The 24,160-nt window shown below is 31.1% G+C and overlaps 1 protein-coding gene across 3 annotated transcripts in view; it reads left to right on the top strand.

The window, feature by feature from the left end:
- Positions 1–509: 509 nt before the first annotated feature.
- Positions 510–24,160, top strand: part of LOC149534029 (uncharacterized) — a 66,822-nt gene continuing 43,171 nt past the window's right edge. The window contains exons 1-7 of one of the 3 annotated variants that reach the window (XM_089805399.1): positions 510–675; positions 1,151–1,272; positions 5,906–5,956; positions 6,042–6,167; positions 6,924–7,043; positions 7,162–7,303; positions 17,997–18,167. In XM_089805399.1, coding sequence (XP_089661525.1) covers positions 577–675; positions 1,151–1,272; positions 5,906–5,956; positions 6,042–6,167; positions 6,924–7,043; positions 7,162–7,303; positions 17,997–18,167 — 831 coding nt within the window. In that variant the 5' untranslated portion in view covers positions 510–576. The remainder of the gene's footprint in view (positions 676–1,150; positions 1,273–5,905; positions 5,957–6,041; positions 6,168–6,923; positions 7,044–7,161; positions 7,304–17,996; positions 18,168–24,160) is intronic. The other 2 variants (XM_089805397.1, XM_089805398.1) reach the window with 2 other exon arrangements.

Raw genomic sequence — 24,160 nt, 5'->3', positions numbered from 1 at the left:
AATTAGGTGCGGATTTCAGCGGCGGCGGACCTGGGCTCGGCGCGGGGGAAGGTGATAAGAATGGAGAATAAGCTGGTGCATCAGCTTAGCCATTTTGGGTATAAACATCTGTCGCCATTGGAGTAGAGATAGCCGTTGTTATTATTCTCTTTGTCACGGATTAGCCGTTGTTGATGTTATACATTAGTTGAGATCCACCCCGCGATCATCTGCTGTTTCATCGCGGCATAGTCGGATCATATTTCTCCCTAATTTCTCATCTGCAGTCGCCCAACCCAAATTCAACCATTTTAACACAGTTTTTTATCCAATGACTAGAAGATCACCATACAATTCGTAAATTACATTAATATAATATTAGACCATTTAATTTAGGCTATCTATCAGTCATAAATGTTTAATGTTGGGATCACTATTCCCAATCTAAAAAAATCCAGATTTTCTAAATGTGGACCTATTATTGTGCCCATACTAAGATCTTCGAAGTGCACTTCTAATAAATTTACTTATATAGGTGGTGTAGGTTCATTTGTTATTATGTTGAATTATACCTAGTTTGCTTTCATTTGATCAACAATGGTGAAGCTCACAGTATTTTTAGTTAGCTGTATTTTTACAGCCTTGATATTGAATACTGAAGCCAATGGGGTTACAGTCAACGTTCAGGGGAATGAAGTAATGTTTTTCTTCATTTTACAGCTTTTTTTTACCACTGTTGTTTCCAACAAACATATGTTTTGATAAAAGTGTTTATATTCAAGATCTCAATGTTAATCTGAATTTTTTTATCATTTCTGTTTTGTAACAATGAAGAGATTTACATATATATTTTGATTGGAAGAATTTATAATATATATCTGTTTATACAATTGATTTAGTTTTAGATTTTGGTATTGATTGAAAAACATGCTGATTTAAAAATAAAAAATATTCTTACTTATTATTTCATAACTTGTAGAGCCAACTAATTGTCTGTGATCAATAAATTTAACTTCTTTTTCTTCTTTTTCTTCGTTGATTAGATTCTGAATTTTATATAATGAAACTAAATTATTCAGTTAAGAATGAAAATTACGATTCTTTAGTAAAAGTAAACTTACCTTGTAAAAGTTAACTTACCTACAAAGCCTCTCGTTTCATGTTTGTGCAGGTAATTTTGGACAATGGTATTGTGAAGGTGACATTAGGCAATCCTCAAGGAATGGTGGTTGGTGTTCAGTATGGAGGCATTGATAACATTCTTGATCCAACTAAAGCTCCCCTGCGTAGAGGGTATGTTGGATAATCTTTTTAATGCAATTCATAGAGAATATGTTGAGTATTGATGTTTTTTACTTTTATTAGTTCATGCTGCAATTCTTCAATTTTTTATTAGACCAGATTGATTATTTACATTTATTTTCATTAATTAAAAATTGTGCTTTATCTTATTTGTGATTGGTTAGAGCAATGAGAAAAATCAAAATTTCTTTTAAAAAATATAAAAAATCAAATATCAATAAAATAAAAAAAATCTAAATTCTGGAAGTTTCCATTCCAATGTCGAGAAATATCCAAAATGGTTGAAAGGTCTGGATGTCTGGAACAATCCAGGACTAGCTTGAGGATTCTGGAAAGTCGAGGAGTTAGGCCACAGAAGCCAAGAAATGAATCCACCAGAATGTACAATCTTCTTGTGCCGAGTTTATCTCAGAATCGGTAGTCATTCACTAAAACAAGCCCTCGGGCTTGTACTCGCAGTCCTCTGCCCATTCCTCCAGCTGGGGCTTCATCTTGGAGGAATGCAACAGATTCAAATCATTCAAAATAATTTCCAAAAATCCAATTTATCATTTAAACCCTGGATTTTGTGAGGAAGTAATCGCTGGTAAAATTAATTATCAATAGTTACCTTTCCATGAATCTCAAGGTTGTTTATATCAATTATGTCCACTGCTTTCGCAACAGTTTTGTAGTCTGCCCACATTGCTATGGAAAAAAATCTAAAACCAGCATCCAACCTAAACTATGTTATTTATTCTTCTTCATATATTTATTTAGATCTGAACAAAAAGACAAAGGAGATTATTGGACGGGCGACAGGTGAAGTTTGAGATTTTCTTTTTTCAGGGTTTGTCGTGGTATAATTCCTGAGGCTGATCTTTCCTATACCTGTAGAGACAATTTAAGGAAGCCAATTGATTATTTCCTTTCTCTCCATTTGTTACAAAATCATAGAGTTTCAAGTGTGACGAGTGGGTATGTAACTCAAAGCCCTGAATAGGATATAATATGTGAGATTTGTATAGGTGATTCTGTTCATCTGAGATTGATATTCTTTGTTTTTTTTTTTCATTCAAGACGTTCATTCGTTGGTAATCTTCAATTTTGCCATAGTTGGTCAGATTGAATTTTGGTTGAGCGAGCAACATCTCAGATGTGATTTCTACGTCGGGAACTTTTTTTTGGTTTTTCATTTAAGCTATATGATCAGAATTAAGCTTCGTAATTGAAATTTTCTTCAGTGCTTTGAAGTTTGGATGATTTCTGTTTCCTTACCACGGTCAACTTGACATAGCAAAACGTGATTCTATTTATTATTAGAACTAACTGCAGCAAAACGGATGCTTTGACAAAGCTCTACATTTCATTTTCTAAAATATATTTTGAATTTTAGATTTTTATTTTAATATTTTAATATCGTTAAAAAATATATAAATTATATTAATATTTTTAAAATTATATAACATTATTATTATTTCAATTTTAATAAATATTAAAAAGGTTTGTGATTATAATTTTGATTATGTTTGGGTTTAAGGTTTTAATCATGCTTGTTTTAAGGTTTATATTAGGGATACAATTGTACTAAGTGTTTAGTTTTACATTATAGTTATAGAGGGCTGCATCATCGTCACTATTATGATTAAGGTTACAATTTTAATTGGGGTTAGGGCTATAGTTTATTATTTCTTTATAAACTTTAAGATTTTGATTTATAGCAATGGAGTATGACTATCTTTAAAAGAGAGATATTTATTCTCTCATTGACTTTTAATATCTCTTCGGCATACCCATTGCACTTTAAAGTGTTATTGCTAGTTTATATCATCTTCCTCTATTTAAGCATTGTTTATGAAACAACATTTCTTATCTCAACAAAATTTGGTATTATTAATTAACTACATATTTTTCAATTTACATATAATTTCTGCATTCAAATAGTATATTGGGATTGATTACACCTATTAGTTAGTTTTAGGATCAAAATTATTTGTATTTTAAGCTTTTTATAAATTTAATAGTAATATAAATTATATTTGAATATTTTTAAGTTAACATAAAAATATTAAAAATATAATTTGACTTGTAATTGTATATTGAAATTACACAATATTATTTAATAGTAATATTCTTGATTTTTAATTTTAGGCATCACACACACACACACACGTTTCTTTAGTGCAACCTTTCAAAATTCTATTTCTCGTCATGTTGTCATTGTAGTTTCGTTCCTCATTTCTTGTTTTTGGTAACTATGCGCTTGTACTCACAGTCCTCTGCCCATTCCTCCAGTTGGGGCTTCATCTTGGAGGAATGCAACAAATTCAAATCATTGAAAATAATTTTCAATAATTCAATTTATCATTTAAACCCTAGATTTTATGAGGAAGTAATCACTAATAAAATTAATTTTCAAAATGAAAAATTGAATGACGAATTTTATGCTGATAATTTCCCTAAAATAGATTGCTTAAAGTTGGATTTAAATGTAAAATTCCTTGATGGAGGTGGGTTCATTTTGAATAAATTTAGTCACACCCACCAACAAAACATTTCTCAAATTTTAGATAGCAACTTCAGCATGGCCAAACTCTTGATCGGTCCTCTAGTTTCTCCCAACACCGATCTTTTCTAGACTGCTTGCTCAATTTCATGTCCGATTGTCAATTCAAATTTGATTATTCTCACTTTCACAAAGGTGTGCAACAAATTCAGCTTTCAGAGGTCTAACACCAAGCCTTCCCATGGCATGACTCATATTTTCCACCGTTTGTCCAATCAGCACATTGTTCTTCACCTACTCTTTTTAGAAGCATGGTCGACTAGAAGACATGTTGCCTAACTACCCATCTCTTGAAAATAATGTTAAAGTGATGAAAATGAATGGGGGATAGTAGTGACCAGCTTAGTTAATGCAGGGGGCCATTATGTTGTTCCTCAAGCATAGAAATGAAGGGCCTTCCAAAAGAAACACATCACCTTTTGGCCATTTTATGTTGCAAAAATCTAAGCCGCTTCTTTTGGAAATCAACCAAAAAGATAACGAATTAACCTCAAAATTGATGGATCCATGATTTACACGAGTGAGCCTTTCTTTTCCATTTGTAATTCTTCTTCAAACTTCCATGGAGCTGTAGAAGGATGAGAGGCAAGAAGCAGTTATATGCTCTAGTTGAAGAGTAGTAGGTGTTAGCTGTTTTCTTCCTTATGAGAACGAGTTGACAAAAGATTGTTCAACAGAAACTTCTCACACAAGGATTTATAGGGCATAGATTCTTTAAAATGTAAAGGGTCTATTTAGATTTACTAGATTTAATGTTGTTTCCCAAATATCCAAACTCAGAAACTAGACTTACAATATACTTAAAGATAAAAAATCTCTCATTTGTCATCTTTGATTAGATCATGCATACAATTCCCCCATCCATGTCCAAACTCTAGTCTACTATTTTTACTATAGATTTTTACAATCGATTTGACGCTGATTTCAATCATGCAAACCCATATTAACATCAGTGTTGTTTTGATAGCTAAGGACAACATGATCTAAGCTCAACAACCCTCCCTACTTGTTTTCCCTGTCAATCTCTAGTAGTAATTAATGCTTACAAACCTCCAGTATCAATCAATGATCAAAACAATGATAAGTCCAATTTAGCATTAGGGGAATATCCATAGCCAATAGGGTTCCTAGCTGCTTCTATGTTTTTATATGCATTCTTCCTTAAGTGAGAGATCTAAAAACACTCTGCCTAGGGCCTAAACTCAAGAAATAGGATTATGGGATTCAAAAAACATCCTTCCTTAGTTTGGTTTCAGAGAAGCTTATAGAGATTAGGGATCTTCACCTATCACAAATCGTATAATCCTATGTAATCTACTCCAAAACGTATGTCATTTATATATGCTACAATCATGATAACAAATGGAATCTCCCTTTTTTGGAATCTCATTTTTTCTTAAATTAATAATCCAATAGTGTTGCTTCTTCTCCCAGTGCTTTTCTTGCAATTAGAAACCATATGAAAAATTATGTATTATAAGATATAACATATTATATTGAAAACATAGAACATTAGAATCAAACCCACCTTTATTATATCTTTATGATCACTTTGTTTGGTTTACACTTAAAGCTTCTAAACATGTATAAAGAAATAAAACACTCCAAAAGTAAACTCAATCCTTACATTATTATTTTCATCTAATCTTATCTATAAAAGCATTAAACTATCATTGCTTAAAGATTTCTTCAATTTTTTTAGATTATATTTCATGTTTGACTAGCTTCAATTTAAAATGCAATGTGATTTTATCATTCAACTTAAATTTATATACAAAATCCACTACATTAAATATCGAAACTATGGCACTTGCACCCCTTGTTTTTGTTGACATTGAGTATGATGATATTGATAATCTTATTAGCCTAATTCAAGATCTATTTCATAGAGGATATAATGGGCATTGGTGTTTTCTTTTATTTATGTTTGTTAGTGTTGAATATAGAAACATTGACCATTTTACTGATACAATTTGATGTTTAATTGTATTGAAAACTATTTTATTTATTTTAATGATTATATTTATGCACAAGTTGATAGAGAGAGCTTATGGGGATAAATGTTTATGAGAAATACAGGTACTGGGATATAAATTGGAATGAATTAGGAGGTCCAAACAAAGAGGATAAGTGAGTTTTTCAACACAAAGCCCAAATTGAAATTCAATATGAGATATTATTTGTTGAAACTAAGAATCCTCTTGATTTTTTGTAGCATTTTAGCCACAGAATTTAAAGTTGTAAAATCCACTCCAGATTTAGTGGAAGTTTCATTTGTTAGAAGATGGGATCCTTCAGTTCAAGGAACTGGTCAACAAGCTCCACTCGACATAGACTTGAGGTATTTATGACTGCATAGATTTGCATGTGAATTTATCAAATTCAAGTTCTTTTATGATTTGGATCTTGAATTGATAAATAATTATAAAATGAATACGCATATTTAGGATATTAAGCTTTGAAGTTCAATTAATAGAAAAATAAATCGAAAGTGTCAATCTTATAACTATTTTTGGTATTGAGTTTCTAAATTTAATCAATCAAATATGTTTAGCCTAATTTAGAAGTGTCTATTTTAGAACTTTTTTTCACAATCTAATGATAATTTGTGCTAGTATTGATAATTATATACCAAGTTCATATACTTAAACTAATAAAAAGTCACAAGCTTGTCAAAATGATTCTTAAACCTAGTTTTCAAGAAACCATCTATTATTTATATAACAATCCAACCGAAATTATTAAAATTTGATGATACTTCTACACCAAAGTTCATATGATGAAGGTTATATATTCACTATCCATCATAAGCTTTTAATGCCATAATAATTCCTAAAACTAGAATTTTTGTTGACCACCTATACTTTATGTAATAATCTAGCCAATTACAATCTAATAATGCTTCTACACAACCATTCATATGATGGTACTAGATAGTCATAAGCTCTAAATATCAAAATCCTTCCTAAACCTAGATATTAATATTTACCTATAATTTATGTAGTATATAAAAGAAAGTTAATTACTTTTATTGTCTAAAAACAAGTTAGCAAAGCGAATTGGAAACTCAACTAAAACATTGTGGACATGGGTGCAGGTATATTTTACAAAGTGGGAGCACAGGGTTTTATGTGTATGCGATTTATGAAAAAAGATCAGAATACCCTGCATTCAATATGGGCCAGACACGCATGGTATTCAGACTTGTAGATGAAAGGTGAGAGATTCACTATTGAAATTGTCAAAGGATGATATTTTTAGTTCTTAAAGTGATGATGGTCATTTAGAACTTATAATTTGTCATTTATCTTATTGAATAAAGATGTACTATGCAGATTTAAACATATGAGAATAAACAATAAGAAAATGAGATTGATGCCAAATGAAGTGGACAGAGATAGTGATAGGAGCACTCCACTTGAATACCCTGAAGCAGTTATTCTCACCAATCCAACAAACCCTACACTTAAAGGCCAGGTAATGCTTTGCCTTTGTTAATACATTATTCAGTTCAATTACTATTTGCTTGATTAAATACAAACAACTCACTTCAAATTAATACAACAAAAAGATAAAATATAATAGTGTGTTAGATAGTACTAAAGCAAAGGATTGAAATATCTAAAGTTATATTAAATGTTTTATATATTTTTTCTTATAGTTTCTTGTTAGATAGTTGATCATCTCCTTATGCCACTTCCTTTTTAAGCATCTATTATTACTTTTCATAAATTTCAAAGGTTCCTTGTAAGTCTAAGTTCTTATCTTTCAATCTTTCAATCTTCTTTACCTATTCACCATTAGCTTTCACAACACCTCCTTTTCATTCACTCATTCACTCAACAAAATTTTATTTTAGTAGACTTATTCAAAACTATTGAATTTTTTAAAAACAAATAAAAAATTATTTAGCATTAATAGTTTCTTTGAACTCAAATTATTTAAACTTAAATTCATTAATATTTGTCAAGATGTGTATTTTAGTTTTAAAATTATTTACTTTATTCACTACATACAATATGAAACCCCATTGACAATTGTAAGAGAGTCTCATTGAAGAAGTTTAGACTCCTCTTTATTTTATGGAATTGGGAAGGCTAACTATGTTCTTTATATTAAATGTCATGTAACAAACTGATTATTTAAATAGATGAGCTAATGGCATTAAATAATTAAGATTTAACAAGAATATAAATCAAATGAATCTTATAAATACCATACTTAATTATGTTTTGAAAGTCTCAAAATAATAGAAGAAAATGGGAATTGATTGAACACAAGAATTAGAATACCCAAAATAATTGTGTTACATTATAGTTCATATCTACACCTTGGAAACTAACCTATGTAGACTTGGAATGATAGATGTATGTACTTAATCATATTCTCATAAAAAATCAAATGAAATAAAATTGATTGATGAAATTCACTCACCATGATCCTCTAATAATTGAATTTTAGTCCCAATAGTCTTTATAAATACCTTAGGAGTAAATCAAGAGGGCCTCACTCTCCTCAATTAGACCATTGGTCAGATATGCTCTTAGGAGACAAGTGTCAAGATTGATATTTGTGTTTTGTCAATATAAAGAATTTGAATTACTTACAACTTTACATAAATTAAAGTCTTGGAAAATATTTTAAGTTTTGGTAAAAATAAACTAATATAAAATTAATGGTTTAAAAATATCTTCAAATGTAGTCTTTATGGCTAAGTTGTGAGCTAAAATCAAGTGTAAAATTATAGTTCTCTTTGTGGAATTTAAATATGAATATTCAAATTTAACAATAGAGTTAAAGAACCTTACAATGCCATTTGTATCTTTTAGATCTATTTATTTATGATATTCAAAATAAGTTATGTAATAATTCATGTAATTTATGTAATAATTCATAAATTATTACATAAGTAAATCAAGAGGGCCTCACTCCCCTCAATTAGACCATTGGTCAGATATGCTCTTAGGAGACAAGTGTCAAGATTGATATTTGTGTTTTGTCAATATAAAGACTTTGAATTACTTACAACTTTACATAAATTAAAGTCTTGGAAAATATTTTAAGTTTTGGTAAAAATAAACTAATATAAAATTAATGGTTTAAAAATATCTTCAAATGTAGTCTTTATGGCTAAGTTGTGAGCTAAAATCAAGTGTAAAATTATAGTTCTCTTTGTGGAATTTAAATATGAATATTCAAATTTAACAATAGAGTTAAAGAACCTTACAATGCCATTTGTATCTTTTAGATCTATTTATTTATGATATCCAAAATAAGTTATGTAATAATTCATGTAATTTATGTAATAATTCATAAATTATTACATAAATATTATTTGTTGAAACTGAGAATCCTCTTCATTTGCTACAACATTTTAGCCAAATATATATGTACACACACACACGCGCGCGTGCGCGCATTGTAAAACTTATTCTACATTTCATAATAAATAGATCTAAAAGGTACGAATGTTATAATATGTGTTTTTTTAATTCTATTGTAAATTTTGAATATCCATACTAAATTTCACAAAAGGAACTATAATTTTACACTTGATTCTAGCTCACAACTTAGCCATAAAGACTTCATTTGAAGACATTTTAAACCACTCACAAACACACACACGTGCAGGCGCGCACACACACACACATTATTTGATATTTTATCTATACCATACAATCCAATCAAATACTAACACTGTGTCGAATCATACTCTATTAGTTTTGTTTTTTTGACATTATCTTTACTAATTTTGACACTCCAACTCAAAAATAAATCAAAGAAAATGATTTGTTTGGTTCAACCCCCCATGTCTTAGGGGCATTATTTCCCTTATGAGAATAATAACGAGTGTCATGTTACATTAAGATCAAGTCATCTATTATAATTGACATGGTTAAGCATAACTTTCTTTAAATATTCTAAATCTTTTACACCAAGATGGATAGAGCCAGGGGCCACCACTACAATAGCTGACTTGGTGCTAGAGTGGGGGTGCAGGGGTAGGCCCCTTATCTATATCTGGGGGCTGGACATTTTGATATCATCCACAAATTTTTATCATTATTGGTGTGATGCTACATGTGACCTTGTGTTGTCCTTATGAGTGTTAAAATGAAAAGATTCAGGGAGGAAAATTTATTGCAAGTAAAAGAAACTTCAAATTTCAATTTGTCATAAAATGGATAAATCATAGTATTTCTAATTTACTTTTATTTATCTTTAATTTTTTATTATATTTCTATTATAAACTATTACTATATTCTAATATAAAATTATCCTTTATTTTATTTTATATTAAGATAGTTTAAATTTATATCTTTTATTTTCATAATTTGATATCAAAATTTATAGAAAGTATTTTATTTTAAATTATTTCTAAAATACAAAATTAATATATTAAAAGGGTAATAAAATATATAAATTAAAATTAATTGTATATTCTAAAATATTCTAAAATAAATTATTTTTAAATTACACATGTTAATTCATCGAGGAAACATGCTTTTTCATTTTTTTATAATGTCAATAGAAAATCTATTAGTTATATACAAATTTCTCCTTGTAACATAAGATATGTTGAACTTAAATGTATGCATTCTAGTCCCTAGATTATGGGGTGAATTAAACTAATCCACTAGATAACAATTATTGGTATATCATATAGTTTATATCGTAAAAGAAATATGGTAATCCTTTTTATGTAAAACTCAATACGCGAATTCTTTTTAAATAGATAAAAGATTGACTTGAAATAAATACTATAATATGTGTACATTGTAAATCTAAAATTATAGATAATAGTTTTTATATTCATAAGAAATATATGTATTTAAAGATGTTGAAAATATTTAACATGATATATATATATATATATATATATATATATATATATATATATATATATATATATATATATATATATATATATATATATATATATATATATATATATATATATATATATATATATATATATATATATATATATATATAGAAATGTCCCCTTTCTAATTTTATATAATATTTAAAGCCTCTAATCAAATTTTAAAATCAAACAACCAATATTTCAAAAGATCAACCAATTTCTCAATAAAACCCAAATCGAGTATGCTCGAAATAGTGCCAAAAACTTTATAGCTTCACATATTATTAATAAATCTGAAAGTAGACATTTTTATAGAATTTTTTCCGGCATAACAGCCCACAAAATGACGTTTCTAGATTTGTATAGAGTTTATACAATAGCTCCCAAATAAAGGACAAAAACAATGCTCATCGGGCTCCCAAAAACAACACAAAATAGCTCGAAAACACCACAAAACACTAATAATCTATCACAAAAGTATAACCATGACCCAATACATGTATTCAACTATATTTCAACATCTAAATGTCTATAATACAATAGAAAACCAAATTGATAAGAAATACTCAACACAAGGGCAAACTCTGCATGAGCTTGCACATGGAATGGCCTCAAACTCCCATCCTTAACCTCCCTAGAAACCTACAAAATATCATCCTTGGGTTTCCTTCTCCATAGGTTTGGTAGCCTCTGAAGAACAACAAAGCAATGAGCAAAAATCAAGTTCTCAAATGAGCCTGAAATGCCTCCAAATCCCTTTAAAAGAGGGCATAACCCTAACTCATGACCAAGAGGGGTCAATAATAAATATTTTAATAATAATTTTAATTTATTAATCCATTGGTTTCCAAAGTTTAGCCCCTTTTGCTGAAACTTCACTTTTTTGAGTCTGCCTACCTTAGCAAAAGTTATTATTATTTTAATTATTTGAAAAGGGGACATGAGAAGTCCTCCCCTTCTAAATATTACTTGTCCTCAAGAAATGAAGGTTGGGATGCTCAAGAATATGTGTTCCCTCCAAAGTTGCATCCTCCAATGGTAATCATTTCCATTTGACTAAATGCTCTATGATGCTTCTATTTCTCAATCTTTTTTCTCTTATATCCAAAACCTCTTCTGGTATCAAAACTAATTTACCTTCATCATCAAGAGGTGGTAATTCTGTAGATACTATGGTTTGCTGGCCTAAAACCTTCTTTAGGCAAGAGACATGGAAAAAATTATGTATTTTTCTATTTGGTGGGAGCTCCAATTCATAAGCTACCTCTCCTACCTTCCTGATGATCTTATAAGGCCCATAGAACCTTGGCTTGAGCTTATTTGACCCACTCCTCTTCAAGGTGCTTTGCTTATATGGATGCAACCTAACAAATACCAAATATCGCACCTCAAAAGATCTTTGAGTCCTTTTCCTATCAGCATACAACTTCTATTGGTTCTATGTATGTTGTAGATTATCCTTGAGGGACCTTATTATGTCTTGGCTTTTCTTGATGAAATTACTTGTTGCAAGTACTTTGCTATCTAAAAGTACTAGATCAACAAAGGAAAGGGAATCATAACCATAAAGAGAAAAAAAAGGAGACATACCAATAGACATGTGATGAGATGTATTGTAACAAGACTCCCTTAGGTGCAACAATTTCACCCAAGCATGTTGTTTATTTGAAACATAGTTCTCAAATATCCCTCTATCCATTTATTAACTATCTCTATTTTTCCATTTGTTTGAGGGTGATAGCTAGTATTGGGAGTGAGTTTAGTTCCTACTAAATGAAAGAGCTCCTTCCAAGAAGAGTTGAGGAATCTACTATCCTGGTCATTGACAATGTTTCTAGGCAAGCCATGTAATCTAAAATTTTTGTTGAAGAACAATTCAGCCACTTGTGATGCCTTGAAATCAGATGTGATGGGAAAGAAATGTGCATACTTAGTTTATCTTCCACCACATATATGCAATCCTTACCTTGAACCTTGGGCAACATAGTGATGAAGTCCATGGAAATACTTTCCCATTTTTGTTCAGGACTAGGAAGTGGTTGTAACAACCCTGCAGGAAAAATTTGCTCACTCTTGTTTTGTTGGCATACCATACATTCCTTAATGCGTTTAAGGACATCCTCCTTCATACCCTTCCATACAAACTACTCTCATAGTTTCCTGTATGTCTTGAAGTATCCTTGATGACCAACCAAAGGTGTGTCATGAAAGGCCCTCAACATTCTCTCCTTGATTTTTGATCCTTGCACTAAGAAGGTCCTATTCTTGTAATAAATCAACTCATCAACAACCTTGTACTTGTTATCATCCACTAACTTATCCAAAATCTTGGTTGCAAAGGAATCTTTAGCATACTCTAAAATTATGGAGACTTTCCAATCAGTAGAGATAGATGTTAAGAAACACAAAGTGGGCTTTCTTGAGAGAGCATCAACAATCACATTATTCTTTCCTTTCATCTATTCAATATCGAAATCATAAGCTTGCAATTTTCTTACCCATTTTTGTCAAAAATCATTCAAATCCCTTTGGTTCAAGAAGAACCTAAGGCTATTATGGTCTATCTTTACAATGAATCTCCCACACACTAAATATTGTCTAAACTTATGAAGTGCATGCATGATTGCCAACAATTCCTTATCATAGATGGAGTAACCTTTCTCTAATTGATTTAATTTTCTACTCTCAAATGCTATTGGATGTCCCCTTTGAGTTAGGACAACCCCTATATCTTCTCTAGAAGCATCACATTCAAGAACAAAAGGTAAAGAGAAATATGGAATTGCAAGCACAGGGCATGAACTCATTAGCTCCTTAAGTTTATCAAATGTTTTTTGTGCCTCTTCTGTACAAACAAAAGCTCCTTTCTTTGTCAAATCATTCAAGGGGGCAGCAAGATGAGAAAATAACTTGGCAAATCTCCTATAGTAGCTACGCAACCCGAAGAAATCTCTCAATTGTGCAAAATTAGTGGGTGGAGGCCAATCCAAAATTGCCTGGATTTTTTGTTGATCAACCTATACTTCTTTAGAACTTATAATGTGTCTCAAATATAGGATCTCTATCAAAACAAACTCACATTTATATAGCTTAGCATAGAAGGATTTCTACTCCAAGATTCCCAAAATAGTGTCTATGTGCTTTAGATGCTCTTCCCATGTTTTACTATAAATCAAGATATCATCAAAAAATACCAAATTTTATTTGGGAAGATGCTTGTTGAATACCTTATTCATACAAGATTGGAATGTTTTTGGTGCATTACTGAGGCCAAATGGCATACCAAGAAATTCAAAGTGCCCACAGTGACATCTAAAAGCAGTCTTTTCCACATCTTCCCTCCTCATTTGGATTTGATGGTACACTGATCTTAAGTCAATTTTTGAGAAGTATACAACACCATGTAACTCATCAATGAGTTCATCTATGCATGGTATGGGATACCTATTTTTTATAGTCTTCTTGTTTAGAGCCTTGTATTCTATACACATTCTCATTGTACCATCCTTTTTTTTGACAAGTACCACAGATGATGCAAATGGACTAGAGCTAGTCCTTATGAATCCCATGTCTAGGAGTTCCTTAATATTTTTTTTCTATTTCTTCCTTATAATCTCTTGGATGGTGGTATGGAGTTGTTATAATTAGTTTGGCATCTTGTTCTAACTCTATAACATGCTCAAAACCTCTATCTAGTGGTAATCCCAAAGGCAAATCATTGAAAATTGTACTATGCTTATCAAGAATATTTTTAATTTCAAAATGGAAATTACCTTGATTCTTTGGAGAGCTTGTTGGATGGATTATGACTCTTACTTCCCATGCTACTTATCCCCTTCGAAAAGTCCTCTCCATCCTCTTTGTAGTGACCACCTTAGGTGCTCCATTCAATAAGTCTCTCAATAAGACTTCTTTCCCATTGGAATGAAATTTAAACTCCATAGTTTGATGGTTCATGTAATAGCCTCCAATAGAGTGCAACCACTAAACACCCAATACAAGATTTGTCTCCCTAATGCCAACAACATAGAAGTCATCACATAACTCATAATCTCCTAAGGTCATCTTGAGTTGTTTCACCACCCGTGTGCAAGGCATAGTGAATCCATCGGCTACAATAAAATTGAATCCCTCAAAATATTCTACTATAAGTCCTCTTTTCATGACAAATCCCTCATCAATAAAATTGTGAGTTGCCCCACTATCAAGAAAAACTATCAACCTTTGCCCTGCTAGTATCCCTCGAATTTGAAAGGGATGGTATCTTGGGACACCTGATAATGCTGCTAAAGTGCCATCCTTGCTGATTTCTTTTTCTTTCTCTTCTTCCTCCTCCTCTTTAGTGTCATGAAATTCCTCATGCTCATTCGAATTAGATTTGGAAACAACTTCAATATAGTGCACTTGGCCTTTCCCCAAACATTTGTGTCCTAGAACCCATGGTTCTCTACAAGTGAAACAAAGCTTTTTCCTTCGTAATTCACTCCTAGTCTCATCTACCTTCTTTTTTGCTACATTTATCACATTCTTTGGTGGTAGTGTTGGAATTTTTTTTTTCTAAAAATTCCTCTTATGTTGCCAAAGATTTGGGGGTTTTTGATTAGTGACTAGTTTCATAGGGACACAAGTTTCAAGTTGCAAGCTTCTTTTGATAGCTTCCTGTAAGGTTGAGGGTGAGAAAGCCTTAACTAGACCCTTAATAAAATCTTCCAAACCATTAAGAAAAAGATAAAAAATCCTCTTTTCACTCATATTAGGTACTATAATAGCCACTTTTTAAAACTCTTCTATATACTCATTAACTGATTTGGTTTGATTCAACTTTGACAATTCTTTAAAATACTCTTCATCATCCTTGAGGTCAAATCTATCTATCACTCTTTGACTAAAATAATCAAATACAGTTACCTGATCATGATCTTGAATAGTCATTCCATGATACCACCAATCATAGGCTACATCTTCCAAGTGTAGACTTGTGAATTGAATGGCATCACTCTCCTTTATGGGGTTAAGTGTGAAGAAGGTTTGTAATTTTTGTAACTATGCTCTCGCTGAAATTTTATTTGTTCCATCAAATGTAGGTGCTGTAAACTTGCTTATTTTATTTTTGAGCTCTCTTCCACTTATGTCATTTTCCCTCCTGTACTCTTTCTTGGGCATCAAAGTGTTCATCATATCCACATATTCTCTAAAAGGATCCGAACTACAAAAGTCATCATCTAAGCCATTGTAAGTAGCTCTTAATGCAATCAAGTTACTTGTAACCTCTTCCATAGGACTAAGGGTTGGACTTGGTACTGGTGGCTCATCTACAGGCAGAAAAATAGTTTTTTTTGATTTAGATGGGTTTCAGATTTATTGGCTCCTCTAAAGTGCTCCCTTTCTCATTAGTAGATGCAACTCCTTGCAATTTTTTTGTCAATATCTGCAAAGCCTCTCTAGTTTCTACCAAACTATCCACTGTTTGCTTCTGAGTATTTTGGATGTTGTGGAAGAATTTTTTTTCCATCTCATATGGGTCAGCCATACTTTTTCCTTCCTTGGATTTCGTACTTTTACTTTTAACTGTAGGTTTGATCAATTTTTTTAAATTCTTTTCTAGCTGCGAATATCTCTTTTCTCTTTCACTTAGTTGCATGCAAACTTCTACAAACCCTCAGGTTGGAAAGATCATAGCCCTGATACCACTGAAATATCCCCTTTCTAATTTTATATAATATTTAAAGCCTCTAATCAGATTTTAAAATCAAACAACCAATATTTCAAAAGATCAACCAATTTCTCAATAAACCCCAAATTGGGTATGCCCGAAATAGTGCCAAAAACTTCATAGCTTCACATATTATTAATAAATTTGAAAGTATAAATTTTTATAGAAATTTTTCTAGCATAACATCCCACAAAATGATATTTCTAGATTTGTATAGAGTTTACACAATAGCTCCCAAATGGAGGACAAAAACAATGCTCATTCGGCTCCTGAAAATAACACAAAATAGCTCGAAAACACCACAAAACACTAATAATCTATCAAAAAAGTATAACCATGATCCAATACATGTTTTCAAGTATATTTTAACATCTAAATATCTGAAATACAATATCAAACCAAACCGATATGAAATACTCAACCGGAAACACCAAACTCTTACAAGAAATACACCCAAAAACTCACAAATTTGCACTGCTCAACACAAGGGAAAAATTTGCATGAGCTTGCACATGGAATGGCCTCAAACTCCCATCCTTATCCTCCCTAGAAACATGAAAACTCCCATCCTTGGGTCTCCTTCTCCATAGGTTTGGTAGCCTTTGAAGAACAACAAAGCAATGAACAAAAATCAAGTTCTCGAATGAGCCCGAAATGCCTCCAAATTCCTTTAAAAGAGGGCATAACCCTAAATCATGAAAAAGAGGGTTCAATAATACATATTTTAATAATAATTTTCATTTATTAATCCATTTTTTTCCAAAGTTTAGCCCCTTTTGCTGAAATTTCACTTTTTTGAGTCTGCCTGCCTTAGCAAAAGTTATTATTATTTTAATTATTTGAAAAGGGGACATGACATATATGTAGATATGTATATGTATACATATATATGTACATAGACATATATATTTAGATATATATATATTTATGTATGTATATACATATACATACATAAATACATATATGTATATATATATACATATACATAAATACATATACATACATACATACATATATATGTATTTATGTATATATATAGATATATATACATATATATGTATATATGTATGTATGTATACATACATATATATAGACACACACACATGCATGCGTACGCGCGCGCGTACACACACACACACACACCAAATACAATTAATAGAAATATAAGAAAATGATATCATTATTGCTCATATGATTTCACATAGTCATGCATAATTATTGCAAAGGGTAATATTTATGTCCATTTGAATTTGATCATTTAGAAACTTAGCAATCAACATATGATAATTCTAATATTATAATAATAATAAATTAAATGAAAAGCAACTTATTTATATTGTTTTATTTGAAAATGTATGTGCATTGATAAAAAAGAATAATGATGATCATTGAATAGTGATATTTTATTGATTTATGAAACTGAGATGTAGATAATTATAGATCTTTTTATGAAAGAGAATAATAATGAAATAAATCACCTACTACATTATAGAAGCTCTTTTAGAGAATAATCAAATTTATATTATCTATTTTATGAATTTGGTATGCAATTAAATAATCTTAAATCATTTTCTTTGGTGGCTAAATAGGTGGATGACAAATACCAATATTCTTCAAATATAATGGATGACGGAGTCCATGGATGGTTTAGCTTAAATCCTTCAGTTGGCTTTTGGGTTCTTTTTCCAAGTCATGAGTATCGAAATGGCGGTCCCATCAAACAAGAATTGACAGTCCATTCAGGGCCCATTTGTCTTGTTGTGAGTTTTTTAACCTTCAATTCAATTAATATTTATATATCTCTTAGAGCATATGAAAAATTAGATTATTATTTCTTTTGATTTTACTCCCTATTAAATTTTTATATACATAGTTTTATTGTAGCTTAACCTTAAATTCAATTAATGTTTATATTTTTTTATATATCTCTTAGAGCATAAGAAAAATTAGATTGTTATTTCTTTTGATTTTACTCCCTATTAGATTTTGGTATACATAGTTTTACTATAGCTCATCTGAATGGTTGAATTATTTTTATTTATTTATTAATCAATAGTACTAGTATGTGAGCAAATATTTGTTTGCAATTATTACAATATTATAGATTATATTATAATTATACAATATTAGTTTTAAATTTACTTCTTTAATTTCACCAAATAACAAAGATTGTGACATCTAAGAAATAGTATCATTTTCAAATATAAATATTAGAATATATTGATTCTACAAAGGAAATATGATGTATTGTATTCAATATCGATAATTATTAAAAGTGTTTAAAATATTTATCTATAAATTATAGAGTAAAGAAAAGATTTAGGAAAAATGTTTATTTTGATATGAATAGAAAATAATATTTATATATTATATTTAAGTGATATTTGAAGAGAAATAGTAAAAATAAATCTAACATAAAGAGTAGTGCTAAGGAAATCTAGCAATAATAATGTCATCTTTAGAATGCGATGAGTGTTTTATTGAAAAAGACCCCTTTATAAATGACATATTTAAGAAAAATAGTTTATTAAATAATTATATATTTAAAATATTAGTATTATAATAAGATATGTATTGTGTGTGTGTGTGTGTGCTTAACAAACTATAGCATATTTTAGACTAAGACAAAAATAGGTTTTGAGGGGACTTGAAACACCTTACAACTAGCAAAAAAGATAGAATGATAAAAGTTCCCTAGGCTTTACAAGGACCTGTAACCTAAAGTTCACAAACACATTAAAATACCAAGTTTTACAAGGACCTAGAACCTAATAGAGTATCACATAAACAAAAGCTAGAAAAGAAATAGAAACATGAAAACCAGGACTAGCAACCAGAGCCTACAACTAAGCTAACTCATTGATTACCTCAGTTAATTCCTTATCAACCACCATAGTACCTTGAAGGATATTTTCTACAGCTGAACCTAGTGCAAAAAAAACAACTTTCTTTGTACTTTGTGTAGTTCTCTTACTAGGGACACCAGATAGCTTAACTACAACAAGGGATACCTTGTTACCTATTTTATCAATGCTAACAACAACTACACACAAAATCGAGGTTACCATGTCCATGCTTTGACCACTATCCTTAACTAGTTGGCATAATTCCATTTCATAGGCCTTTAACTTCTCAAGGATATTACCCACTTGATTCTCCATTTGAATTCTCTTAGTTTTTTCATCTAGTTTACTCTAGAGCTCTCCCATTTTTTCCTTCAGTATAATGATCTCATTAGAGAGCCACGAATCAACCTAGAGAGAGGTGTCATATTTCAGTTTAGTCTTATGGAGGAAAGACAACTTCATTGTGTTATTATCATCTTCATTGGCCTCATCATCACACCTTTTCTCTAAATTAATAGTCACATCTTGGGTACCATCCAACTTTAATTGATTGTCTTTGTTTAAACTCTCCTGAGCAGTATTATCCTTCTGGTTCTCCTTGTTCACATTCTTCTCTTTTCATAGGCCTTGAACTTCTCAAGGATATTACCCACCTGATTCTCCATCTAAATTCTCTTAGTTTTTTCTTCATCTAGTTTACTTTGGAGCTCTCCCATTTTTTTCTACAGTATAATGATCTCATTATAGAGCCACGAATCAACCTGGAGATAGGTGTCATCTTTAAATTTAGCTTTATGGAGAAAAGACAACTTCATCATGTTATTGTTGTCTTCATTGGCCTCATCATCACACTGTTTCTCTGAATTAATAGTCACATCCTAGTTACCATCCAACTTTAACTGATTGTCTTTGTTTAAACCCTCCTGAGCATTATTATCCTTTTGGTTCTCCTTTTTCACATTCTACTCTTTATCAAAAGGGCATTATCCTCAACATGCTTTTCCTTTTTTGAGTCCACCAGGATCTTAACCTCATTAAAATCAATCTGGGTAGGCCCTTCACTTTGAGTCATGATATTTTTATCCTCGTTCTAGCTCGAGGGTTTTGAATGTGACTTAATCTCCATTTCCCCCTCATTATTGCTTTCCCCATAATCTTTAACCAAAGAAAGTCATCGACTACCAAAATACCCATCCAAGTTGGAGTTGAGATCACCAATTGTCATTTCACCCTTGTCTTCTTCACTTCTCTCATAATCCATATCTTCTTCATTAGCCTTCCAAGTATTATTATCCTTGATCTCCTTCTTTTTACCCTTAATATCAATACAATCCTCCTTAGTTTTCACATTATAGCTTTCAATTATTTTAGCACTCATTTTTTCAAGAGGCTCTTTCCCAGGAGATTTTCTCTTCTTTTCCACTATAGGTCAAAGATTCAATGCATGTTTTCTACAATAATTTCCAGTTAACAAAATAAGACCTTCATGGAGAACATTCCTAGCCTCTTTCTTTTTAGGAGCCTTGAGGCTATTTAGCAAAGAGAACTTCAAATAAAAGGGAGAGGACAACCTATCCTTATGTTGAAAATGGTTCAAAAACACAAAATGGAATTCATGAACCCTTTTCAATCTTCCATCCTAAATAAAATACTCACAAACACAAGATAAAACATCTTGCCATATTACTATAATCCTTCTTTTTACTCTTAATATCACTACAATCCTCCTCAGTTTTCACATTATAGCTTTTAATTTTTTTAGCATTCATTTTGTCAAGAGGCTCTTTCACAAGAGATTTCCTCTTCTTTCCACTCTAGGTCAAAGATTCACTATATATTTTCTATAGTAATTTTCAATTAACAAAATAAGACCTTCATGGAGAACATGTCTCTTTCTTTCTAGGGGCTTGGAGACTATTTAGCAAAGAAAACTTCAAGTAAAAGGGAAAAGACAACCCATCCTTATGTTGAAAATGGTTCAAAAACACACAATGGAATTTATGAACCTTTTTCAATCTCCTAGATGTCTAGAATAAAATACTCACAAACACAAGATAAAACATCTTTCCATATTACCTTAATCTGATCTAGGTTTTAGAAGTTCCCATCCTTCATAGGTTTTTTTTTTCTCCTATTCTTTTTTAGGAAACTTTTTGAATGTCACATTTGATATACTAGTTTCCTTCTTGAGTTGACCCTCCATGGGAAGACTGATAATCTTAGCAATGAACTCCTTCATCAATTCCACTATAACCCCATGAAGAGTAACCATCTCCATAGACCAATTCTTGAAGAAGTAATTAGTTATGTGGGGTTTAAAGTCATGCAAATTCTCAATATATGTAGTCACCTTATCCTTTCAGATTAAATCCCACACTGTGCATTTATCTTTGCATTCTGTATAGCTAGAAGGCTCATGCTTCCTCGGTTCTCACCCCATAATACACCTAGCTTTGATAATTCTGCAAAAAAAAATGGTAACAATCACAAAATATGAGTTATCTTTTAACTCAAAGAGTCTTTTCGCCCATAATATGTGCCCTATCCTATTGTAATAATGAAAAGGTACTCCCTCAAGAAATGACAATACTTCATATTAAAGCCACTACTTGCCATATTAATCCTCAAAATCTCACATAATATTTCCTTCGATTGCATTAGTCATGTCATAATTAATGATCACCATTAGCTCCCTTTCCTTGTTGAGGTTGTCACTCCATGTTAGCTCATCATCTGCATTCACTTCTTTATTAGAAATCTACTCAACCACTTTATTGCCCTCTTGGTAATTATGAGATATAATAACATTATCAAATTTCTTAATTAGATTTTTAATTTCTAGAATACCCCCTTCAATATTCCACATCACCATATTCTTATTATTCAGCATATTAATTATATTTAAGGAATCCCCTTCTAGCCATAATTTCAGATAACTAGTTTCCACTTCCATTCTAATAGTGCAAAGAGTAGTAATAGCCTCCACTTTATGGCTCATTGAATGAACAATATGGATTGCCACAACATCTACCACTCTGCTATAATGATCCCTCATGACTCCACCACATCCAACTCTTCCAGAATTCCCTTTAGTTGATCCATCAAAGTTAGCTTTCAACCATCCCATAGGAGGGGAACTCCATATAACACCCTCTCTGTGCTCATTGTGTTTCATTTTATTTCCTATTATTTTCATAGGGTTACATATGTTCACATCATCAATTTTTTTACTCTAAGATATAAAGTTTTCTTTGATAGCCCTAATAATGTTTTGGCCCACCACCTACTCAAGAGTTTCTTTGTTTCTAAAAATTTTGTTGTTCCTTTCTTTCCAGATACCCCAACATAGATGAGAAAGAGAAGTACCCCACAAGAAAAAAAACATCATAGATTTTTGACAGGACATTTCCAATTCTGAAAACATTCAACAGGATTACTAGGTTGAACCCACAATATATTTTAGTACTAGAGGAGGGATCCCCAAACATTCTAGTTGAAACCACAATTGATGAAAAGGTAGTTAATATCTTAAATTTTTATCTTACATAAACTGTATTTATTAACTATATAAATACTCCTTTTTTGGAGATTATCTGGAGTTAAATTTTTTATTTTGAAGGGTAGTCTAGAAGAAAATATTAATTTTAGGAATAAGTCCTTTCATCCAAGCTTTTTCCCATGGGGGGATTGTCCTTTACATCATATCTAAACATAGAAGATACGTTAAAATTACCACTAGGTTCTATCCCCCAAACCACGATATCCTCCATGTCAAGATAAACATTATAGGACTTGACAAAAAATTTAATACTTTTAAAACCATGGAAAATCTTAGCAATTTTCACCCAACCATTACTTCTCTAGTAATTACCCACAAAAACTCCAAAACACTATATACATCTTTCTATATGAGTGTTATCATTAAAGGCATCCAATAATGGATTATCCAATAACCACACATCTTCCCAAAACCTTACCTTTCTTCCATGCCCAACTTTCCACTTACAACCTTTACTTAGAATATGTTTAGTGCCTTGAAACACACCCCAAATGGTAGAGGAATTAGATATATTTGGGTAGGATAGAAAATTAGATATCGGTGGAATGTTATAAAGATGCTTATATATCTAGATAGAACTCCATTCCTTATCATCTTGGTATACTCTCCATCCTTGTTTAGAAAGAAGGACTTTATTCATACTTCTAATTGATCTGATTTCTAGACCACCTTCCATCTTAGCTTTACAAACCTTTTCCCAAGTTATCAGAGCTACTCTCTTTCTTTCTTCAGTACCTGACCACAAATTTTTTCTCTAAATTTAATCAATAACATTTATAAATTTAGCTAGAATTTTGAAAAGGCTTAGAGCATAGGTAGAGAGATTTTGAAGACAAGCCTTTAGTAAAGTCACTTTTCTTGCCCGACTTGGCATATTTCCTTTCCATCCATTTAATTTCCTATTGAATTTCTGCACTAGATCCTCTCAAAAAGATTCAGAAGGATGAAACCCCAATGGGAGACCAAGGTAAGTACTAGGAAAGGATCCTATAGTAAAACTCAAAAAATTTGTAATTATTTATTGCCTATAAATATAAGTCTTAATAAAAAATAGAGAACTCTTATCCTAGTTGACCAATTGCCCTGTGACTGTAGAATTTAAGTTAAGAGCCTTTCTAAGACTCCTTGCCTCCCTAACATTAGCTCTACCCATGAAAATAGTATCATCCAAAAATTATTCATGATAATAGAATAGAGGTTGGGAAGTTGGTCTCACACCTTTAAATTACCCTTTCAAAACAAGCATCTCAATATACCTACCAAGACAACTAGCAGTAATAGTGAAAAGAATAGGAGATATAGGATCACCTTGTCTCAATCCCCTTGAAGGTTTGAAAAAATTAGAAGA

The sequence above is a fragment of the Cupressus sempervirens genome, chromosome 10 (genome assembly GCF_028749045.1).
Source record: "Cupressus sempervirens isolate cs-2001-9-10 chromosome 10, ASM2874904v1, whole genome shotgun sequence".
Taxonomy (NCBI): domain Eukaryota; kingdom Viridiplantae; phylum Streptophyta; class Pinopsida; order Cupressales; family Cupressaceae; genus Cupressus; species Cupressus sempervirens.
Note: the sequence above shows the minus strand (reverse complement) of the source record. Positions and strands in the feature narration are given on the sequence as shown.